Genomic DNA, 24880 nt, shown 5'->3' with positions numbered 1-24880 from the left:
CCCGTCAAAAAGCCCAATATTCGGCCGAATCCGAACCCGAATCCTGGATTCGGTGCATCCCTAGTATAAATACAAGATGGGAACTTGTACAAAGGGAACTAATAATGATCAGCTGAACAGAATGACTTAATCAATGAGTAACCATGGAGACAAATAATAACTAAGTCAGGTAATTAACAGAATATAACACGATGCATGTTATATTCTTCTAAGCCAAACCCTGACAACTAACCTTAACCTTAAACTAACAGTCTGCTAATACTCTAATGAGAGTTAGTTGACATGTAGTTGTATAGTTACTTATATTTATTAAAATGTCTAAAAAGTTACCCATATTTTTCCATTCATACACTATCTGAAATAATATCACAATTTTTCTATACAAGTTCTATACAATTAAAATGAACACCACTCACCAGGTAAGGTTAATTACTTGAAAAACAAGTAGCTATTTGACTGCTAAAAGCTGCTTAATAAAAACAGACTCAGAGGTTTAATGTAGTGCACATCTCTTTTATAGTACCTATCCATTTTAGTCTTTCATGCAACAGTAATCACTAAAACTTCAGTGAACATTTACGCTTTCTGTGACCATAACCAAATGAAACATCTCACTATTCTGATGTACCCTCTGAAGAAATTATGGAAACAAGTCACTCTCAATTACCCTTCTCTCCCTGTGCTCCCAAGAACATTTGGAACAATTATGCATAAAAGCTGCAAAGAAAACAAATCCATCTCTGAGACATCCCATAAATCTGTGCATGGTGTTTACTGCTTAATCTAATCCCTGCACTGCTCCGCTCATGACTGCAAAGCCGTGGAAAGGAAAGTTGTCTTTAGAGCACTGAATGGGTGTTCTGGCATGCAGAAACAAATGGAGGATTATCTAAGTAGGTACACCAGATAACACATATATCCTATTTGGAGGTGAGGGCTTTTGGAGTTTGATCACAAGGGGGAGGACACTTCATAGCCTCTTCAAGCTGCAAGACTGCTCAATTCATAGACACGTCCTTTGAAGTGGGTCCTTCATATGGAGCTGAATCGGTGTGAAAATCCCTCAAGTGTTACTCAAAGTGGCAACGCAATCTCAAGTCCTTTTGGAGCATGGGGAAACAAGGTTGTCTGTGGGGAGTTCTGGGTATTACATCTGAGCATGACTTGCAACTGATTCCAAATCTGATTTAGACAGACAGACAGACGGACAGACAGGTAGATCATTGTTGGCACAAATTGATTGTATATTTAAAAAATCATGGAACCTCACAAGCAGGGGTGATTCTAGGATTTTCATTTTATGGGGGGCTCAGCCGCCAGTGAGGGTATGAAAAAAATGGTAACACTTTAGTTTAGGGTCCAATTCTCACTAAAAAACTAATTAATTTACTTATACTTATAAAGCAAATATGAATGCCTTATTCTGCATGACCGTATTGTACATCCCTTTATTATAACCAGGATTGTAGGCAGGTTTAAAATCACGGAGATCCCAAATGTGAGGTAGTCAGGGGGGTTGGGGGGCATGCTCCCCCGAGAAAATTTTGATTTCTATGATCTACATATGTGCATTTTAAGATGTTCTGAAGGCCAAACAAATTGATAACAAAAGCTTGAAAACCATTTCAGTGGGCAGATATGACTGATTATATATATACACTCACCTAAAGGATTATTAGGAACACCTATTCAATTTCTCATTAATGCAATTATCTAATTATCTTATTCCTGTCCAGGAGCCCGCAGCAGCATGTCCATTGCACATGGCACCCCAGCCCATGGCAGAGGCATCTGTTGATACAACAATATGCCTGGAAACTCGTTCTTAGGGCACACCAGCCTGTAGAAAGCTGAGGTTCGACCACGGGGTGAGAATCTGGAGGCAGGCCCGAGTCACTGGGACCCAGAGCGTGCCTGACTGCCATGCCCATCTTGGGACTCAATTGCGAAGCCAGTGCTGAAGCGGTCTCATATGAAGCAATCCGAGCGGCGTTACCGCGGCTGCAGATGCAATATTCCCCAGGAGCCTCTAAAATAACTTCAGTGGAACCGCACTCTTGCTCTTGTTTTGACGGAGGCAAGTCAGCAGTGACTGCGCACGCTCGCTGGTAAGCTGCACGCACATGGCGACCGAGTCGATACCCATACCGAGAAAAGAGATCATCTGCACGGGGCAGAGTTTGCTCTTCTCCCAGCTGACCCGAAGGCCCAAACGGGCTAAGTGCTGGAGCACCAGGTCTCTGTGTTCGCACACCTGCTCTCGAGAGTGACTCAGTATGAGCCAGTCGCCGAGGTAGTTCAGGATAAGAACCCCGTGCTGCCTGAGTGGCGCAAGGGCTGCCTCGACAATCTTCGTAAAGACGCGAGGGGACAGAGCTAGCCCGAATGGGAGGACCGTGTACTGATATGCCCTCCCCTCGAAAGCAAACCGTTGGAATGGTTCGAGGTAGGAAGGAGACATGGAAGTAGGCGTCCTTCAGGTCGCGGCTGCCCGAGATAACATGGCTGTCAACTCTAGGTTGGATCCGAGCAGTGCTGGCACACCCAAAGGCGGAGCACAGCCGAACCGTCCTCCCCAAAGGATTCTAGCCCACCTTAAAATGCGGCGATCGACATCTCGTTGCTATCTGGAGTGTGAACAAAATGAGCGGGGAGTCAACAGACGGTCCCGCCGCCTCAGTCCAAGCACTTGCGGGTAGCGTAGCGGTGTGTGAGAGGGGGGTGTGGCCCGAGGAATGATCGTCGGGGTTCTTAATACCACAGCACTGCCCTCATGTCACCCTGGCCACCAGCCAAAGTACCATCTCTCTCGGAGATGGTAAGTTGGGGTGTGGCAGAGGGGACTCTCTCTTCTTTACGGAGGTCACTGAGTCTCGACCGCAACATCGCGATGGTCATGTTCCCGCAGTGGGAACATGGCACATCCACAAACACTGCCCGAACGTGCTGAAGCCCAAACACGTCGAGCAGTGATTGTGCCCATTAGACAGCAACGGAGATCGATCGCACCTGGAAGTGCGCGGGCGAACCGTCTTGAAAAAGCAAGCTCTTTTGTGAGAGGGAAGCTCTGCAGAGTGCCGAAGCGCCCAGTGGAAACACACACAGCTGTTGCAGATCACTGCACAGATCAGCAGGCAGGCAATGTGAGATTGCTGGAATGCGCCGTTACACCAACACCCTGGAGAACCGCTCGTCTCGAAGACTGAAGAGAGGACTTCAGAATTCAGGCTTGCAGGAGTGAAGAGATGCTCTTGGCTCCGAAGCAGAAAACATAATGCGATGTCAGCATACTTCCCTTTATACCCACGCGGTGGGGCGGAGTTACGCATGCAAATTCTGCATGCCCATGGCATTGGCACTGCCATTGGGCGTTTTCTAAGATCTCGAAGATGATTGGCTTCTAAGCGAAACCCCATTCGTCAGTCACTGACGTTACTCGGAGTGACTGAACGAAAGGGAACTATATTATTTTACAATATTTACACATTTATTATTAATCTTATGCCTAATCTGAAGAAAATGGCTTTGTTCATATTTATTGTTTGTTAATTACATTATGAATCACATTACATAGGCCTATTTTCAATTCAAAATGGCGAAATTAGACAAAAGTTTATTAATTTGCCTGAATATTTTCAATTCAAAACGGCGAAATTAGACAAAAGTTTATTAATTTGCCTGAATATTTTAAATTCAAAATGGCGAAATTAGACAAAAGTTTATTAATTTGAAGCAGCTGTCAAATATGAAATGTTTAGTTTAGCTATTTTTTACATATCTTAATTTATCATATTATATCTTGCACTTGACGTTGAGTCCCGCTCAGCCTCATCAGCTTCTGTGTGAACATAAAGCACGCCTACCTGATTTGATTGGTTTTCTCAAATATTTTGACACTGACACGAGTGGTGACAGACCAATGAGGCTTAGATGAAAGCACACACCTCTGCTTCTGACGTGCGCTCTGCTTGGAGCCGCTGCGGATTGAAGAACACGCTGATTAACGCAGACTAAAAGACGTGACGAAGCCGAAAGCCTCCTGCCAGTTTCATATGTTTTCAAGGATAATCACATATTTTTAGGGGGGCTGGGCAGAAGTTTAGGGGTTGAAGCTGAAGCCCCCCTTAAAGGGTCTAGTGACACCCATGCTCACAAGTGGCCAATTTTGAACACTCTACTCTGTAGGCACCAACTCCATACACCACAAAAATACCAACTGAGCCTCAACTCACAACTGATTTCTGTAGAACTAGAGGTGCTAGATTCCGGGTTTTTCAGAGTCGACTCTGATTCCCAGCTTCCATCATAGGAGTTGATGGAATCGACTCCCAGAATTGCTCGAAAAATTACAAAACGAGCAATAAGAATGCAAGATTGCCATCTTTATTATACACTAAATGTAGTCTAGTGCTGACACAAAGCCTAAAACTCTCTGTATTAAAACAATACACAGTTTTAGCGGGCCAAATTAGCCCAGATGATATTACTTTGAGATAAGTATCACCAATTCACCATAATTTAGCGTCAATACCTAATTTTAAAGGGGGGAAAAGACTTCGCAAGAAAAAGACTTTTCATCGAATTAATCTAAACGGTCAGATGAAGGCGATTAGTGCCTATTGTCATCTCTTTTAATAGCGTAAAAAGCTACTAAAAATAATATCTACCCTACAATACATACAGTTATAATCAATGTACACTTATTAACCCTTTCACACGTAAATGTAAAATATTCTGGCTGACCCCCCAGCGTGAGTTTTTCAAGGCGACCATTATTTAGAACCTATCACTTTATTGTTTCCATGGTGACACATCATTGTTTGTCACATGACGCACCACAGTCACACTGGTGCTGTATGACTGATGATCTGCTTTTATTTCATTTTTCCTTTTTATTAAAAATATTCCCAAATGTGTTACCTATAGCATGAAATATCTGATATTCCCATTGTCAAATATGGGCAAGTGGATGCGTTTTGTTGTTTAAACACCTTTATAAAGGTCACGTTAGTTGAGCTATATGCGCGATGGGTGCCACAATTTTAGCTTGTACCGCATTTCAGAGAATCGGATCTATTGGATTTACAACTTGTGAATTCATCCACTTCTCCCGAAATACATGAAAGTAAGTGACTGGTGAACTGGGAGAAGAATAGAGAAAACTTTAAAGTTACTTACACAATGTGTATCTGATATGAATAAAACTTGTTGTCTAATTATAATGGAAAGGATTATTATTGTCACTTCCATGGACATCAGTGTATATTTTACAAACTCTAAATGTCTGAAACCTAAAATAAACATATTATAAACAATAGTCGTTGTATATGACAAGTGCTGAGTGCGTCTGCCTCTGGCTCAGCGGCAACAAAGCATGAAAGCACGTTTGAATTTTTCAGTTGATCATGTGATGCAGTGACTGTTCTAATCACAAGAGTGTCACATGTCCAGTCTGTTTTGGTTGTGTTTTCTGTCGTTGTCATGTTCCTTTGTTCTCTTTCCCACCACTTTCTCTGTTACCCTCGTTAGTCTAGTTCTGTTCAGCTGTGTGTAGTTCATGATCATCTGTGTCACCTGTGCCCCTCGTTATTTCAGTCATCTGTGTTTGTATACAAGTTCCTCTTGTTCACTCTGTCTTTGTCTGGTCACCGTTATACCTATGACCGGACCAAAACCGAACGAGATGGCAGAGGGATTCCTTCTCTCCCTCCGGCAGGGTGGTCGTCCGCTGGAGTGGTATGTGGAGGAATTTCTGGAGTATTCCGACCTGGTGAGCTGGAGAGATCCGATGGTCAATGCTTGTTTTCGGGATGGACTGGCTGATGACTTGTTCTTTCAATTGTTGTCTCCTGAGCTCTGCGATTAAGTCTGCAGCAGACTTCATTAATTATGTCCTCCTTCTAAATGATTCTGATTTCTGTGATGCTGTTGATGAAGACAGCTCAAGTCTGCATCATCCAGTCCATCCCCGCAAACCAGAGGACTTTCCAGCTCCCCTGAGTACAGAACCCTCCACATGCCCTCCACATGCCCACCACGACCACCCTTGCCAAGAGGGTCTCTCCCACTGAAGAGCCTGCCAAGGATGGCTAGCTCATTCGATTTCGGGCCCACTCCATGTCTCCTGGATTCCGCTCCAGACTCTCCTGTGCCCACTCCGGGTTTCCTGGATTCCGCTCCAGACTCTCCTGTGCCCACTCCTTGTCTCCTGGAATCCGCTCCAGGCTTCCACGAGGCAGCTCCAGGCTTCCACGAGGCCGCTCCAGCCCTCCATGAGGCCGCTCCAACCCACGAGGCCACCCCATGCCACGAGTCCTCCACTCCACCCCTGAATTCCCCAAATAATTTTTTTTTTATTGGGGGGGGGGGGGGGCTATGTACCTGTGGGTGGGAAACAAGTGGGTGGTACACATGTGGGTGGGGCTCTCGTTCCACCAAGGCGCCCAAAGGCTCCAGACCCGCCCAGGTCTCCTGCTCCGCCCGAGGCTCCCGACCCGACATGGCCGCCCGAGGCTCCCGACCCGTCATGGCCGCCCGAGGCTCCCGACCCGTCATGGCCGCCCACGGCTCCACCCTGGAAGCCCCCCAGCCAGTCAGACCCCAGTGCTCCTGCCTCCAGGACTCTAGGGTGCCCACCCTCCCTCCCCATTTGGACTGCTACGGCGCGAGGACGCGTCCATCGGGAGGGGGGCGTTATGTCACATGTCCAGTCTGTTTTGGTTGTGTTTTCTGTTGTTGTCATGTTCCTTTGTTCTCTTTCCCGCCACTTTCTGTTACCCTCGTTATTCTAGTTCTGTTCAGCTGTGTGTAGTTCATGATCATGTCACCTGTGCCCCTCGTTATTTCAGTCATCTGTGTTTGTATATAAGTTCCTCTTGTTCACTCTGTCTTTGTCCGGTCACCGTTATGCAATCCCTGTATGTGTTTCTGAATTTACCCTCAGTAAACTACGTTTGAGATACTCCTCTGCCTCTCCTTGTCTTCCTGCCTGAGCCAAACCGTAACAACTAGTGTGACAGTATGCTCCAGGGACCAGCCATGACTGATCACACCAGTGTGATTGTACATGCGAAAGTTTTAATGTGATAATTACTGGCAGTTAAAAAAAATATTATTAGATTAAAGATTAACACAAATTAGGATAATCAAACTAATATTTATTACTTAAACTAAATATTTATTTGATTAATAACACTTTGAAGACATCACAGTTGGCACGGAAAAAGGCTACTTAGGATAAAAGTATGTGGCGTGTTTCTATAAGAAGTACACAGCCCACACAAATATTAGATAAAAAAAGCAATTTTTAATAACATTAAAATATATAACATTATTTTTAGTAAACATTTATAAATAACAGTTCTTATTTATCTGCATTTTTGCACATGCCTGTACAAGGACAGAAACACGAGTTTAAAATCATAGCCAAATACATCCTCTATGAAGCTGAGCACTTTTTTAAGTACACCATTTTTTTTTATATCTTTCTAAAGGTATAATATTGCTCTCTTATGTGCCAGCTGGCATTAGCTCTCAATTGCAGTCGTCTGAGCCAAATTCATATGCATGTTATGGTCTCATCTGTAGTGCAATAGCTTGCTCAATTTAATGTTATTAACTAATGATCAAGATATTGCGTGAGCTCTCACCCTTTCCTGACACTGTCTGAACTGTCTATAAAACTGTTTAAGAAGTGTCAGGCCAAATGATTTACCCAGGGGGCTGACATCCCACACCCTGACAGGGACCAAATGAGCACACAATTGCTTTTAATATAACATTCCTTTTTATTTTATATCTCGTAAGTCAGTCTCCTCACATTCTTTAACTCATTTATATAGTAACAGAGGAGATGAACAGGCTGTGCTGTGCACAAATCTTGAACAACAGATCAGATGTGAGGGCTCCATGGCTACAGTTGTCCTATTTCCCCTGAGTGCTGATAAAACGGAAGATTTGGTGTGATTCAGCAGGAAAGCAATCCTATAAGGACTTGATCCGAATTTCTGCCATTTCTCAGAGACAAGCCAACTCAACAAAGCTACTCATTACCCCTTTGCTGAAGCAAGCTTCAGTTGGCAGTTTTCAAATAATGTTGTGCAATTTATAGAGCTGTCAGTTAATAAAAAAATATGTATTCATGATTATTTTATTAATTTAATGCATGACCATATATTACGGTGACGCATTGCTGCCACATACATATAATTTTTTTCACTCAATTATGTCGTAATAACGAGATCTTATGTCGTTTTAACAACATCTTTTCTCGTAATAACGAGATCTTATGTCGTAAAAACAACATAATTTTCTCGTAATAACGAGATCGTTAAAATTACATATTTTCTCCTAATAAGGACATGTGTTGCACAGTGATGTCTACAAAATTTGCCTGTATCCACATTAGAGAATTCATATAGCCCATGTGCTTTTGTTACACTTCCATGTCTGAAATACAGAAGTAAGCTCAGCGTAAAATAGGCTCTTCCGCTGCCTGTATCAGTGGCAGTGCCCATAGCACGAATGTATTGTAATTTATTGATGTAGCATCAGTGGCATAACTTTAACCCAGAAATTATGGACCCAGGTGCACAAATAGGCTATCATAACTGTCTATAATAGGCCTACTGTAATATATTGTATGTTATACTGTAATACATACACTCACCTAAAGGATTATTAGAAACACCGGTTCAATTTCTCATTAATGCAATTATCGAATCAACCAATCACATGGCAGTTGCTTCAATGCATTTAGGGGTGTGGTCCTGGTCAAGACAATCTCCTGAACTGCAAACTGAATGTCAGAATGGGAAAGAAAGGTGATTTAAGAAATTTTGAGCGTGGCATGATTGTTGGTGCCAGACGGGCCGGCCTGAGTATTTCACAATCTGCTCAGTTACTGGGATTTTCAAGCACAACCATTTCTAGGGTTTACAAAGAATGGTGTGAAAAGGGAAAAACATCCAGTATACGGCAGTCCTGTGGCCGAAAATGCCTTGTTGATGCTAGAGGTCAGAGGAGAATGGGCCGACTGATTCAAGCTGATAGAAGAGCAACTTTGACTGAAATAACCACTCGTTACAACCGAGGTATGCAGCAAAGCATTTGTGAAGCCACAACACACACAACCTTGAGGTGGATGGGCTACAACAGCAGAAGACCCCACTGGGTACCACTCATCTCCACTACAAATAGGAAAAAGAGGCTACAATTTGCACTAGTTCACCAAAATTGGACAGTTGAAGACTGGAAAAATGTTGCCTGGTTTGATGAGTTTCAATTTCTGTTGAGACATTCAGATGGTAGAGTCAGAATTTGGCGTAAACAGAATGAGAACATGGATCCATCATGCCTTGTTACCACTGTGCAGACTGGTGGTGGTGGTGTAATGGTGTGGGGGATGTTTTCTTGGCACTCTTTAGGCCCTTTAGTGCCAATTGGGCATCGTTTAAATGCCATGGCCTACCTGAGCATTGTTTCTGACCATGTCCATCCCTTTATGACCACCATGTACCCATCCTCTGATGGCTACTTCCAGCAGGATAATGCACCATGTCACAAAGCTCGAATCATTTCAAATTGGTTTCTTGAACATGACAATGAGTTCACTGTACTAAAATGGCCCCCACAGTCACCAGATCTCAACCCAATAGAGCATCTTTGGGATGTGGTGGAACGGGAGCTTTGTGCCCTGGATATGCATCCCACAAATCTCCATCAACTGCAAGATGCTATCCTATCAATATGGGCCAACATTTCTAAAGAATGCTTTCAGCACCTTGTTGAATCAATGCCACAGAGAATTAAGGCAGTTCTGAAGGCGAAAGGGGGTCAAACACAGTATTAGTATGGTGTTCCTAATAATCCTTTAGGTGAGTGTATATTCTAGAAATGTATTAAAAAGAAAGACGCTTTCAGGCTTACTCAAAGGCATCGGAAACATGGCCAGTGGGTTCGTTACACACGTCAATCCATTCCCGGCGTTCTTATTTTGCTTCAATTGTATTAAATATACAGGCAATTAGTTTATGAAACCTTGATCAAAATTAAAGTACAATTTATAGAAAACGAAATTCACTTTAAAGAAATGATTTCTGCAAAACAACACTAAATAAAAATCATGTCTGACCCCACTCCATGTCTCCAGACATATTGCGCGTTTATAGCCTATACTTATAGCCGACGAAAGCACCCGCAAATTCTTTAATATTTTTCATTTTTGCAGTTTTTTTTTACCACTTCGTTATTTTGGCTCGGAATTTCGTTTGTTGGAAATATGAACTGAATTTAGAAAGTACATTTGAAATTAAAAACTTTGCGTTTAATAAACAACTGGCCCACTGGCCATGTTTCCGCAGCCTTTGAGTAAGGCTGAAATCGTCTTTCTTTTTAATACATTTCTTGAATGTCTTAATTACAATAGGCCTATAGATAGTTATGATATTTGTGGCTGCAACGGGGTCCGTCATTACTAGGTAAAGCTACGCGCTAATCATTAGTGATCCATGGAACCTGCTACCCATGGCTGTTAAGAACTGTAGGCTACATCACTAAATTACAACAATTTCATGCTATGGGCAATGCCACTGATACAGGCAGCGGATGAGCCTATTTTTCTGCTTTTCAAACAAGTGTGACAAAGGCATGGGCTAAATAAATTCTCTAACGTGGATACAGACATATATACACCCATCACTATACAACACATGTCCTTATTAGGAGAAAATATATGTAGTTTTAACGAGAAAAATATGTAGTTTTAACGACATAAGATCTCGTTATTACGAGAAAAGATGTCGTTAAAATTACTTAAGATCTCGTTATTACGACATAATTGAGTGGAAAAAATAATATGTATGTGGCAGCAATGCGTCACCTTAATATACCTTTCAAAAGGTTGGTGTAAAAATTATTTTTATTGAAGGAGATTAATACTTTTTTTCAGCAATGACATATTAAATTGATCAAAAGTGGCCATACAGATGTTACAAAAGTACATTTCTATTTTTTTTTTTTAAATGCTGTTCTTTTGAACTTTAAATTGATCAAATAATCCTGAAACAAATTATCAAAGTTTCCACAATAATATTAAGCAGCACAATTTATAATAAAAATAAATGTTTTTGAGCACCAAATCAGCATTTCTGAAGGATTTCTTACTAAACATTCAGCATCGCCATTACAGGAAAAAATTACATGTTATAATATATAAAAATTTTATATTAAATTGTAATACTATTTCACAATATTACAATTTTAACTGTATTTTTGATCAAATAAACTCTGAGAATAAGAGACTTCTTTCAAAAATAAAAAATAAATACAAAATTACTTCTAAATGATAGTGTATGTGTTAGACAATTGTACTGCTTTTCCAATCAGTTTTGAATGTTTTTACAGTAATATAATAAACAAATTGTATTAATAAATAGAAAGACCAAAGAACATAACATTATTATGTTGATATACCAACCCGATCTTACAGCAATTCGTACAAATTTGTACAAGCTCACTCGTACGAATTGGTACGATTTTTGCTAAATCGTACCTATTTGAAGAGTTGCCCAATTCGTTTGATTTCATACAAATGACCTAACCTCAAACCCTGTCCCTAAACCTACCGGTCACTGCGGTTTAGACAAACCGTTCAAATTAGCCACCTCGTACAAATACGTATGCATTTGGTCGTGAGATAGCGGGTGATATACAGTAAAGATGTAGGACAGCCTTTAAAAAAAAAAAAAACATTAATGGAGCGTTGGAGACCCATTTCACTTGTTATGCAACGTATTAACAGACTGGCACCAGACCCATCAAGAGATTGTTCTATGATTCTGAAAATGATTCTGTGTTAAAAGAAGAATCTCTGTGACTGCTGTCAATATACTGGGTTAATGCAACCGCTGTTCCAGAGCTCATCTCACCTGAAGACAGTAAATTGTGGGTTGCATTGTATTCAATTTCATCTTCAAGGCCCATCATCCTCAGAACCCTATCGCCAACAACCAGATAAATAGCACTCTAAGACTACCATTAGACCAGGTCCAAATATAAAAGGTTAAAAAAGAGATATGATACAATCTGATATTGCATTTTTTTCCCCTTGAGTTGAAAGCGATTGTGGATATGATGGGGTGAGATAAGATTTCAGCAGAGCTTGAAAGCTGTGATACGCTTAGAAGAGTGACCAAATCATGCCAAAAATCATGTAAAACTGTTGGCCGTCATGTAAAAAGGAAGAAACTGCCTGTCCATTTATATTGTGTCTTCACAGGTATTCATTCAGGCAATTCAGAAGAGCACCTCTAAAATTCAAAAGGCGCTCTCCTTAATAATATATCCACTGTGCCCTTTGTGGGTCACTAAGCCTCACTTAAACTTCCTGCTCAATGGCTGGAAATGGAGGTTTACTTTTCCCCTCCAATCTGTTCTGGTCTGTGCCTTTTATTTAACCCATTGGACAATGTTTCCACAGTATTGATTTCTGAAATGAGGACATCAAGGGCACCTACTACCAGAAGACACAAGGGAACATGCACCTTTTCTGGTCAGGATTCGACACTGATACAGATAATACAACAGGAGAATAATCCATATATTTTCATATATTACTTTCTGCTGGGAATCATGGGAATCCGATCTTTTTTCTTTCTTCATTCAAATTCTTATAAATCTTATTTGTCAATGCATTACTGCTACATGCCTGGATGGGGGAAGGGCATCCACTGGCAGCTAATCTTGTGATGTGATCTTATTTACCCCATTGCCTGCGAGGGAATAGTTATATTCACAGGCTAATTAACCCCTTGACGTTAACCCCGGGCTAATCAATGATGAGTGTGCATTGTGCCAATCACAGCGTCTTCACTACCAAAAGCTTCAGGGGGGTTGAAGATTTCTGACAGAAAACAGGTAAGCTTTATGCGAGCGTGCAAGCACTATTTTTTTTTTTCAATTAGTGAGGTGAATCTCTTGAGGTTAGGCATACTCAAATAAGCTTGGATTTTGGCCAAAGGCAGAGTAAGATCTGAGTAAACACACTACAATGATCAGGGGCACACATAGGTTCACATTACAGCCTAATTGTGGTTGTCACTCCTATTCTGAGCACTTAATGTTGTTCTGTACACACAGAGCAGGTTATAGTGGGGAGTGACAACCACAAGTCGAATACATTTCAATTAAATAATTCTAGTGTTTACCGAACCAAGCTTAACAGCTAGTTGTTAATGCATCGACACCACTCTCTTGTGGACAATGACAGCTTGTCTCTTTTTGCCTAGAACGATGCAAGCAAATCACAGGGAACGAGGTATTCATTCACAAACATTGATATTAGTCTTTCTCTTGCTCCATCATACTGACTCTACAGAGTGCTACAGACATATTTTTGTAGACCATCCTGAAACTGAAAAAAAAGGCCAGTAGGATTTTTCCATTGGCCTTTGGATTATTGCAGAAAACGGCTCGGGTTATGTATATAACCCTTGTTCCCTGAGAAAGGGAATGAGCACTGCATCGGAATGACGAATTTGGGGACACTCCCTAAGCAACAGCGTGTCTGAAGTATGAATGAAATCAAGCCAATCCTGATTGGTGTTGCGTCATGACGTAACTATGACGGCATACCCGGAAGATACATAAAGGGGAGCCCGTGCATAGTAATGGCAGTTATCGCGATGAAGCATGCGCTCCAGGCCTGCCGAGGTGTGGCGACGAGATGCAGTGCTCGTTCCCTTTCTCAGGGAACAAGGGTTATATACATAACCCGAGCCGTTCCCTTTCGAGGGAACTCACACTGCATCGGAACGACGAATTTGGGGAACGAGTACCCACTAGGCCACACCGACGGTAGCACCAGTCCTAGTGTGAAGCCGGAGACCGGGCACAGCTAGGACTGGAGTACCCTAGCACCGGGCGTTGCAGGGAGGTGCAGACTATAAAATCTAATAAAAGTGTGCGGAGTAGCCCATCCGGCCGCCTCGCAAATGTCCTGCAATGGGACCCCAGAAAGGAGGGCCACCGAGGAGGCCATGCCCCTGGTGGAATGCGCCCTCACGGCCATAGGTGAAGGCAGGTTGCGCACCTGATAGGCCGTGGCTATTGCCTGGACAATCCAGTTACTGATAGTCTGGGTTGACGCAGGCAGCCCCTTCTTAGATGAACCAAAACACACTAATAGCTGCTCAGATTTCCTCCACTGTGCAGACTTCTCCACATATATTTTAAGGGCTCTGACCGGGCAGAGCAGGTGAAGTCTCCCTTCTTCCGCCGTCACGCGAGGCGGAGGATGAAATGCCTGAAGAACCAAAGGCCTGACCACGCTAGATGGCACCTTGGGCACATAACTGGCCCTAGGGTGTAAGATGGCCTTCACTTCGCCAGGGGCAAACTCCAGGCAAGTCGGCGTAAGCACCAAGGCCTGAAGGTCCCCCACCCTCCTCAGAAAAGTGATGGCTAAGAGAAAGGCCATCTTAAGGGTCAAGCTCTTTGGGTCTGCTGACTCTAGCGGCTCGAAGGGGGCCTCAGCCAATCCTTCGAGAACCACTGCCAGATCCCATGTTGGGACTCTGGAATGAGCCACAGGCCTCATCCTCCGAGCCCCACGGAGGAACCGTACAACCAACTGGTGCCTACCCAAAGGCCCATCACCCAACGGTGTGTGGAAAGCCCCAATGGCAGCCACGTACACCTTGAGTGTGGACGGGGTAAGCCCTGCAGAGAAACGATCTTGGAGGAACTCCAGCACTGAAGCCACTGGGCAGTTAACTGGGTCCACCTCACGTTCTCTACACCAAGTGGAAAACACATTACACTTGAGGCTGTACAGTCTCCTTGTAGACGGAGCCCTGGAACTGAGTAAGGTCTCAACCACATCCGCCGGCAGGCCAGCCTCTAGGTATCTGGCCCCCTCAGGGGCCAGACCCAGAGGTTTCATATCTCCGGCCGGGGATGAAATATCGTGCCCCCTGCCTGAGACAGGAGATCCCTCCTCAGAGGAATCTCCCACGGCTGACCTGCTAGCAGAGCTATGATGTCTGAGAACCAAACTCGAATCGGCCAACGTGGCGCCACCAGAAGCAGGTTGGCGCCCTGTCGACGGACCCGCTCCAGGACTCCAGGGAGCAGAGCGATCGGGGGAAATGCGTACAGACGCAGCCTCGGCCACGTCTGCACCATGGCATCCAGCCCCAGCGGGGCCGGATGCGTGAGAGAAAACCACAGTGGAAAGTGGGTCGTCTCTCGAGACGCGAATAAATCCACTTCCACTGGGCCAAACCTCTCGCACATGGCCTCCACCACCTCTGGGTGGAGTCGCCACTCCCCGGGCCTCAGCCCCTGCCTCGACAGGATGTCTGCTCCCTGATTTTGGACCCCCGGGACGTACATTGCCCTGATGGACAACAGTTTCCCTTGGGCCCACAGGAGGATCTGATGCGCCAGTCTGCATAGAGGGCGCGACCTCAGACCCCCCTGCCGGTTGAGGTACGCTACGAGGTCCGTACCAGGACATGGTGACCGCCGAGGTCCGGGAGAAAGCTCCTGAGAGCCTTGTAGACCGCCATAATCTCCAGGCAGTTTATGTGCCAGGAGGAATGACGGCCCTCCCATGGGCCCCTCGCAAAGCGGCCGTCCATGACCGCGCCCCAACCAGTGAGGGAGGCATTGAAATGGATTTCCGGCAACAGGACGCTCCCAAAACTGGCCCCTGGGACAGAAACCAAGGTTCTTTCCATATGGCTAGGGAACGAAGGCATACGCGCGTTACCCTGATCATACGGAACGGGTTCCCCCTGGGGGAAAACCCCTTGGTCTTCAACCACCACTGTAGAGGTCTCATGTGCAGCAGGCCAAAAGGTATTACGTTGGACGCTGCTGCAATGTGACCCAGCACCGTTTGGAAGTGCCTGACAGTGATGCTGTGGCCTAGCCTTAATCCTGAGACCATCGCCCGCGTGGTCTCGACTCGCGCGGGAGCTAGTTGCGCCCGCATCGTTGTCGAATCCCACACGACTCCCAGGAACGTCGTTCTCTGGGACGGCGTCAACACACTCTTCTTGGTGTTGAGTCTCATCCCCAAGCACTTTATGTGGGCCAGAACGACATCTCGATGCCGAACCGCCATAACGTACGACTGGGCCAGAATGAGCCAAATGAGTCTCATTGGAGCCAGAGCTGCATCCATGCACTTTGTGAACGTGCGTGGGGAAAGAGCTAGACCAAAGGGAAGCACTCGATATTGGTACGCCTCGCCCCCAAAAGCGAACCTCAAGAGCTTCCTGTGACACGGAAGGATGGATATATGGAAGTATGCGTCCTTCAGATCTATCGTGATGAACCAGTCCTCGGACCGGATCTGACTCACGATGGTGGGAATGGTGAGCATTTTGAACCTGAACCTCCTCAGAGATCGATTCAAATACCTCAGATCTAGAATAGGACGCAACCCTCCATCCTTCTTTGGAACTATGAAGTACCGGCTGTAGAACCCGGACTCCCTCTCTGGTGGGGGAACATACTCTATGGCCCCCTTTACCAGCAAGGATTTTACTTCTTGTTCCATTACCCGAACCCGCTCTGGTTCCACTACAGTCCATGTCACTCCACAGAACTTTGGTGGAGGATGACTGAACTGCAGTCTGTAACCCTTTTCTACAGTACGCAGGACCCACGTAGAAATACTCGGAAGGCGTTTCCACGCGCCGAGATAATCTACTAAGGGAACCAGCCTCTCGAGGCTGGCCTCGGGTGTCAACCGAGCCTCGTCCCCAAACCCCTGAAGCGGCTGACCGGCAGGGAGCGGTTGGGGACGATTTTCGGTGTGCGGACGTGTTAACTGCCCAGTCGCAAGTCCTCCCGGAGGCGGCTGGAGCAGTGAACGTCCGCGGGAAATCGATGTGGCCTGAAGCGTCTGTGACGGCGGGATTACCACATCGATTTCTCGAGAGCGCCGCGGCGAGGACAACCTCGGTTGTTCCCGCGCGGGGGGGACCGCTCTTTGAAGTCCAGCCGAAGCTAGGACTTCTTCCCAGCAGCCTTCCTAGCCTGAAGGACGTTTCTCAAATAGCCCACAGGTGCGGAAGCCTGCTGGTGCGAGCGCCGCCTCTGTTGCCAAGCTCCAGGAGGAGGGGCTCGAGAGGCGACGCTCTGTTTTTGCACCTGCCGGTGCGAGGAACTGGTAGACGGCTGAGGCTGCCCGCTGGAGGCAGCCTTCCCTTTAGAGCGACGAGGGAGGTATTGGCGGAAGGCCGCTGACTGCTTCCTTGCCTCCTGGAATCTGTCGAAGACGGTGTAAACGGCGTCGCCGAACAGTCCAGAAGGCGAGATCGGGGAGTCTAGGAGGAAGGTTTTATCCTTCTCCTTCATCCCCGATAAATTCAGCCATAAGTGTCTCTCCACAGTCACCATAGATGCCATGGAGCGGCCCACAGCGCGGGCCGTCTCCTTGGTGATGCGGAGAGACAAATCCGCGACCTTCCGGAGCTCCAATATATCCCCTGGAGAGGGACCCTCATCCTCGTCTAACTCTTTCAGGAGGTCGGCCTGGTAGGCTTGCAATATGGATAGTGTATGCAAAGAACTACCAGCCCGCCCAGCCGCCATATAGGCTCTGCCCACCAAGGCTGAGGTGTCCCTGCAGGGCTTGGTGGGCAGTACCGGGGCTTTCAGCGACGATGCCGATTCGGGAGAAAGATAGCCCGCGAGAGCATCTTCCACCCGCGGCATCGTCCCGTATTCAGCTTCACGCGCCCCCAGGACATTAAAATAGTCCAATACAGGGGGATTGGAAATGCGCGCTGAATACGGCTTTTTCCAAGACTTGCACAACTCATTGTGAAGGTCCGGGAAAAAAGGCAAGCCCCGGCGAGCTGTTTGAGCCCGGCGTGAAAGGAATCGGTCATTCAGCCTGCTTGGTGGCTGGATTTCCTCATTTTCCTGTGGCCAATCGATTCTTAATTTGGCCACCGCACGGGTCAAAACCTCAACCAGTTCCTCTTGAGCGGGTGGGTGAAGTGGCGACTCATTTGATGCTTCACCACCCGCTTCCTCAGAACCAGAGAGGATGAACACCGGATTCTCCACCCCGGGGGAAGAAGCCGCAGCGCGGGCTTCCACACGGGGAGGGAGAATCTCGGAATCATCAGATGAAGTTTGGGAAGGTGCCTCAGCAGTCCCAAACCTGACAGATCCCGCTGTGAGCCTCAGGATCTGCGACGCCGAGCCGCCTCGGCGACTACGGGTCCAGAACCAGAGGGCTCACGAGGCTGGCCGGCCTCATCAAACATGGCCAGCCGAGAGCGCAAGAGCCTGAGTGTGAGCCGTTCACAATGATCACAGGCTCCCTCGAGAGCCGCCCGAGCATGCTCAACACCCAGGCACTGCACACAAAGCGAGTGTGTGTCCGAGCCTGACATATAACGGGGACACGGATGCACACACTGCATAAAATCTCTTGCGGTCGCCATTTCACACACACTTTTCTTTCTCACAACGTACAACAATAAATAGACAGACAGATTTCACACAGAGCGCTATGCTGAAGAGCGATAACTGCCATTACTATTCACGGGCTCCCCTTTATGTATCTTCCAGGTATGCCGTCATAGTTACGTCATGACGCAACACCAATCAGGATTGGCTTGATTTCATTCATACTTCAGACACGCTGTTGCTTAGGGAGTGTCCCCAAATTCGTCGTTCCAATGCAGTGTGAGTTCCCTCGAAAGGGAACAAGATCTGTGTCCAACAAAAGTTTATGATTCTTACACATTTTGATTTTCATTCAGATAATCAGTGTTGGTGAAAGTTACTTTTAAAAGTAATGCATTACAATATTGTGTTACTCACTAAAAAAGTAACTGTGTTACTTATAGTTACTTTTTATCGAAATTAATGTGTTGCTTTTGTATTACTTTTATTTATCTGGGCTAGGCTTGCTTTTTAAAAAAACAAAAACAAATGGCAAATGTAGAGGACCTTTCACACCAAAAGGTGAAATAAATAAGCCAGAATACCCAAGTAACTTCAAAGCAACACCCTGAATACTACTCAGAGCACCTTTAATAACAGCATAACAACACCCTGGCCACCGCCAACAATGTCTAGCATTACACCAGCGACTTTTCCACGGAAAACACCTCTTACATTTTCTCTAATCCTAGTAAATATGGTTTATTTTGGGGGTTTGAAACTTAATGGATGGATGCACAATTATGGGGGCAATAAAAGAGTATAATTATGTTGCATGTCATGCATGAACACTGGAAGCTAGAAGCACCATATCCAAGCGGCACTCAAAAAAGAAAGAAAACAAAAGAGAAGAAATCCAATACAGAAAGTTTGCCAAAGCTTACCATTGTTTTCGCTGAAAAATCGAAATAAAACATCTGATGAGGTGGAAGACCCATCCATGTTGAACAAGCTGGGCCCACAATGTCAGCTAGGATTGGGAATCGAATTCCAATTCTGGAATCGGATACTAACATTCAGGAATCAGATACTTTTATAAAAGAAACATTTCTGTTCTGCTTATCGATTCCTGTGTGCACATTTTAATGTGATTTTAAACTATTTAAGTGCAAGAAGATGCACTCGCCTCTCATATAGTGCAGAAATACTGAATTCAATTGAATTCTCTTTTGTGTCTTTGTGTTCTTATTTTATTACTGACTGTTTAACTGTATATATAATGTTTGAAATATCCATTAGTAAGTAAAGTTGTTTTTGCTGTTCCTCATTTAACTGTTCTTTAAGACTGGCTCACACTACAGGACGATTTATAACACGATTTTCCCCTCCCAAGAATTGGAGAAAAAATCTTGTCGAGTACCTTGATTGGTTCCGATGTTTGCCGCAGATTATTTGGTAATGTGAAGCATTCACAAATCAAATCTTTCACCTCCCGATCTGCTCTCACACAAATCGGGGCTGCCCCGATCATATCAAACATGTTTGATATTTAGGATTTTAAATTGGGATGATTGCGTCAGTTCTTTCACAATAGCTAATGAGAGGTGAATGAGAGCACTTTTGAAATTGCGACCGTGAAACAAGTTGCTGTGTGCAGGTTCGTTGAACAGTGGCGATGGAGGAACGGTGTGTGGAGTGTTGCAGCAACATATTTATTTGTATAACGTGCCTTCAAAAACATGACACAACCGTAAGGACAAAGAGAAGAGCTGAGGAAAAATCACTTTGGTTTTGAACATACCGTGTGAGTGTAGAAATCTGCTAGCAAATGTAAGCATTACCTGTTGAGACATCAACGAAAGATGCTATGTACATATTTATATCCGTTTCCCCATGAGATCACGTAAGGTGCTCGTCGTGGCATGATCTTCATAACATATTGTAGTGTGTGCATGTTTGAGATTTGAGAGAAAAAAATCTGTGAAGATTCTCCTTATGTGAATGATGCCACCAGATTTCATAATTGGTTAGGATTTAAAAACTCCTCTAGTCTGAGCCCAGCTTTAGGCTGCTGATTTTTGTTCATGGTATTGAGCTGTAACAAAATGTTTTGCATAAAGACACGATATAAATATGTTTGATATCTAAATGTTGGATTTTTGTGATTTTTTTATATACATTATTTGAATCGACAGTGGAAATAGATAAGAATTGGACACTAACAGCAGACTTTGCTTAGGGCCCCGAAATGGTAATCGCACACCTGTCCCCTACCATGGCGCATATATTTTTTTATAGAAGCCAAATACAAAGATTATCTCAGTATTAAAAATGAACTAAAATCAGAGCTGTGAGACGGGGCTGTATAACAAACATTACAAATACAGTCACAAACAAACATATGTCCACTGCCCGAAGCCATGTTTTAGTCATGTTTTAGATTTTCAATTTAACAACCCTGACTCCCTGAAAAAAGTTTTCTTGTTTTTCAAACACTAAAAAGTATATTCAACAATCTCTTGAGAATTTACATACACAAACCAACATCTTGATTGCTAGGTTCAGAATAGTGTGAGAAGCCTCAGAGGACAAGCTCAGGCCAATGGATTGGACACATTTAACCCACTAGAGGGTTGTAAACAAACATTTCTGGCACACTCTTCACTGAGGCTGGACAGATTGGACTGTTATCTGCATGTAGGCAGACCATGGAGAGAGAGACAGAGTCTGTCCAGGTATCCTGGGACAGTGCTAACAGGATGGAGGAGAATATTCAGCCCTACTTCCATGCAAGGAGATGCTTCTTTTATTGACTTTGTGATGTAAACATGTCCATGGAAGCCAGGTTTATATGAAAATAATGACTATGATGTAGAGTATTTTAGCTTTAGCAAAAAACATTCACATACACTATATGGTGTAAAAAAAAAAAAAAAAAAACCTTCTCATAAATCAAGGTGATTCACATCAACCTTGAGATAAAAGCACCTTTGGTTAAAAGATAAAATATTCTTTTGGTCTTGCAATAATATGAGTTTTTGACATGCGACAGTACGAGACAAAGAATCCTACCTTGTCTTTCTTCTGTTTTTCATCTTGATATATAAACCATCTCTCGCCGTTATTGCTGTACGCCACCTTGTAAGAGCCGACAAACTGAACGTGTCCAAAGTCTTTAGCTCCTTGGGTAATAACGCCTGTGATTTTTGTTGGCCGAAGCATGTCAACCTGAAAAACACACACACACACACACACACACACAAACACACACACACACACACACACAAAAAAAATGAGAGAGCTCTTCTATCAGTAAAATCTTTTAGCGATTACTTGATTTCCCCCATAAAGCCTAAATCTTTCACCCTTATCTTCGGCAATAACTTCTAAAGATACTGTAAATTTGTTTGGATGGTATCATCAATTATTCACAGCAAAGTGGGCAATAAGAAGTAGCCTTTTATTTCAGCTCAGCAAAACTGTGATTGCTAGCCACAGCAATATGCAATAATTGCATTTGGTTAATATTTTATGTGCTTGTATTTATTGAGATTTTTTTTTGTTGCAAAGCTGGAAAAAAAATTGTGCTTTATGTAATCTGATTTGTAAAGCATTCGAAATGTGTACTTTTAACTATTTATTTAAAATGCTAAATTCTATTTTAATTATAGATAACTTGACTAATGGAATTAAATTAATCTTGTTTTTTTTGAGATGATGGAATATAAATACCTAAAAAGTAGACATGCTAGAGAACGGGTTATCTTGACATCAGGCTGCAGCTGCAGTCTCGATAAAGTTTTAAGTCATTATTATTGAATTGTGGTCACAAATGGTTTGAACTACATCACAAAATAACAAGGAGAAGGCAGCTCATTTGTACAGAGAGAACCAAATCCCTCATATAGACCCACAGCACTTCAGGAGAAGAGCCTCAATACTCCAAATACACCAAAGACAAGAACCTAGGACATCCTAGGTGTATATGACATTCTTTTTTAAGTTACTGTATATTCAAAAATGTGGCTTTCCCAAGTATTATAATGGCAGTAAATGGCAGCCCAAAATGTAAAAAAAAAAAAAAAGGTGTATCAATCCATTATAAAAGAAATCCACACGGCTCCGGGGGATTAATAAAAGCCTTCTGAAGTGAATCGTTGGGTTTTTGTAAGAAAAAATTCCATATTTAACACATTATAATGTAAAATATCTAGCTTCCGTATTGAACTTACGAAAAAAAGCTGGTGCGTCGATGACGTCGGACGTAGCCTAAGCGTTTTGAACTGCATGAGCCGTGAGGCATTACACTTTCTTCGTAAGTAGAATACTGAAGGTGGTCCGCCGGAAGATAGATATTTTACTTCATAAAGTTTTAAATATGGATATACATAATCATACACAAACTTAATCTTTGTCTTACACAAACCCATCCATTAATTCCAGAAGGCCTTTATTAACCCTCTGGAGTGTGGATTACTTTTATAAAGGATGGATGCACTTTTGTGGGCTTTAAATTTTGGGCTGCCATTCAGTGCCATTATAATGCTTGGATTAGCCAGGACATTTTTTAATATAACTCTGATTGTATTCGTCTGAAAGAAGAATGTCATACACACCTAGGATGGCTTGAGGGTGAGTAAATTATGGGATAATTAACATTTTTGGGTGAACTATCCCTTTAATTTCTCAAGCCATAACGTTGCGAGCAAAATTCCAGCAAGGTCCACTGTCCATTGTCAATGTATGAAGCACAGCTCAAACAGACTTAAAGGGTTAGTTCACCCAAAAATGAAAATTCTGTCATTAATTACTCACCCTCATGTCGTTCGACACCCGTAAGACCTCCGTTCATATTCGGAACACAAATGAAGATATTTTTGTTGAAAGCTGATGGCTGAGAAAGGCTTCAGATAGGCCTCCATTGGCATTCAGTACATTAATACTCCCAAGACCCATAAAAGGCACTTAAAACATTGTTACAAAGTCCATCTCACCACAGTGGCTCTACAATAATTTTACGATGCGACGACAATAGTTTTTGTGCGCAAAAAAACATCAAAATAACATCTTTATCCAGCTTGTTATTGTTTTCCGTGTGTGCCTCCACGACGCATGCGCGAGAATATGACGCAGATCCGGCACTCGGACACATGACCCAGAAGGGATTTGTTTACAAGCAGAGGAAGACGCGCGTGTCTAAGCTGTTGGATTCTACATTGATCGTGCTTTAGGTCTCAGCGTAGTTCTCAAAATGGGGATAAAGTGTGCATTTCATGGATTCCCGAACGCTGGCGCTACGTCATATTCTCGCGCATGCGTCGTGGAGGCACACACGGAAGACAATAACAAGCTGGATATAGGTGTTATTTTGATTTTTTTTTGCGCACAAAAACTATTGTCGTCGCATCGTAAAATTATTGTAGAGCCACTGTGGTGAGATGGACTTTGTAACAACGTTTTAAGTGCCTTTTATGGGTCTTGGGAGTATTAATGTACTGAATGCCAATGGAGGCCTATCTGAAGCCTTTCTCAGCCATCAGCTTTCAACAAAAATATCTTCATTTGTGTTCCGAATATGAACGGAGGTCTTACGGGTGTCGAACGACATGAGGGTGAGTAATTAATGACAGAATTTTCATTTTTGGGTGAACTAACCCTTTAAACCAAGCAGCTTTCTGTTGGTCAGCATGGTGAATCCGTGTAAACTCTAAGCATCTGCACCAAGGTCACTGAGGAAACTACATTGTCTCTTTAATTATTCTATGACAGAGAAATAATAACAAAAACCTTCACTTGACTTATCTTTATTACACTCACTCAACACACATACATTATCTATTGCCATTATGCATTATTTTGTAAGTATAGTTTCATGCATTTTTTCCCCACTGGTGTAAAACAGAGATCATTTCATGTAGCCTCATAAAAAAAAACGTACGTTTGCATATTACAAAATATTAGGCATTTTCAAGGTAATTGCAATGATAACAGGAAGGAGAGTGAGTGGCCTAGAATGAATGAAAGTGCTTGACACACCTGTGTGTCCTTGATTTCACACAGAAGCTTTAACCCAAAGCTAATCTCACTCAGACCAATGAATCAAGCCAGTCCGTCTGAATAAAGGAGGACCTTGACGTTGAGGCAGTAATTGCAGTTACGTGTAAACCTGAGGATACAATGATTTATCTTCAATGTCAGTGAATGAATTCTGGTGTGTTAGCTTGTGTACCATCTTAAATGATAATAAAAATTAATGAATTTCACTTACTAATAGCGCACGTTATTTGCACATGATGTCTGCGTTGTTTTAATGCTCAATACACTAAAGAAATTATGCAAATCAGGTAATGCCGTAAACGTGCCTAAATCACCTGAATCTGCTTTTTAAAATGCCAAAAGTATGCTTGTTTACACCAAGCTAGACATATGACTGGTCTTTCTCTATCATTTAGTGAGTTAATGCCAC

The 24880-nt window shown here is 43.6% G+C and overlaps 1 protein-coding gene across 2 annotated transcripts in view; it reads right to left on the bottom strand.

Annotated features, from left to right (window-relative positions):
* Positions 1 to 24880, bottom strand: part of edil3a (EGF-like repeats and discoidin I-like domains 3a) — a 295097-nt gene that overhangs the window by 7435 nt on the left and 262782 nt on the right. For both annotated transcript variants that reach the window (XM_079815049.1, XM_079815050.1), the window contains one exon: positions 21487 to 21642. In XM_079815049.1, coding sequence (XP_079671175.1) covers positions 21487 to 21642 — 156 coding nt within the window. The remainder of the gene's footprint in view (positions 1 to 21486; positions 21643 to 24880) is intronic.

The sequence above is a fragment of the Gobio gobio genome (genome assembly GCF_949357685.1).
Source record: "Gobio gobio genome assembly, chromosome: 4".
Lineage (NCBI taxonomy): Eukaryota > Metazoa > Chordata > Actinopteri > Cypriniformes > Gobionidae > Gobio > Gobio gobio.
Note: the sequence above shows the minus strand (reverse complement) of the source record. Positions and strands in the feature narration are given on the sequence as shown.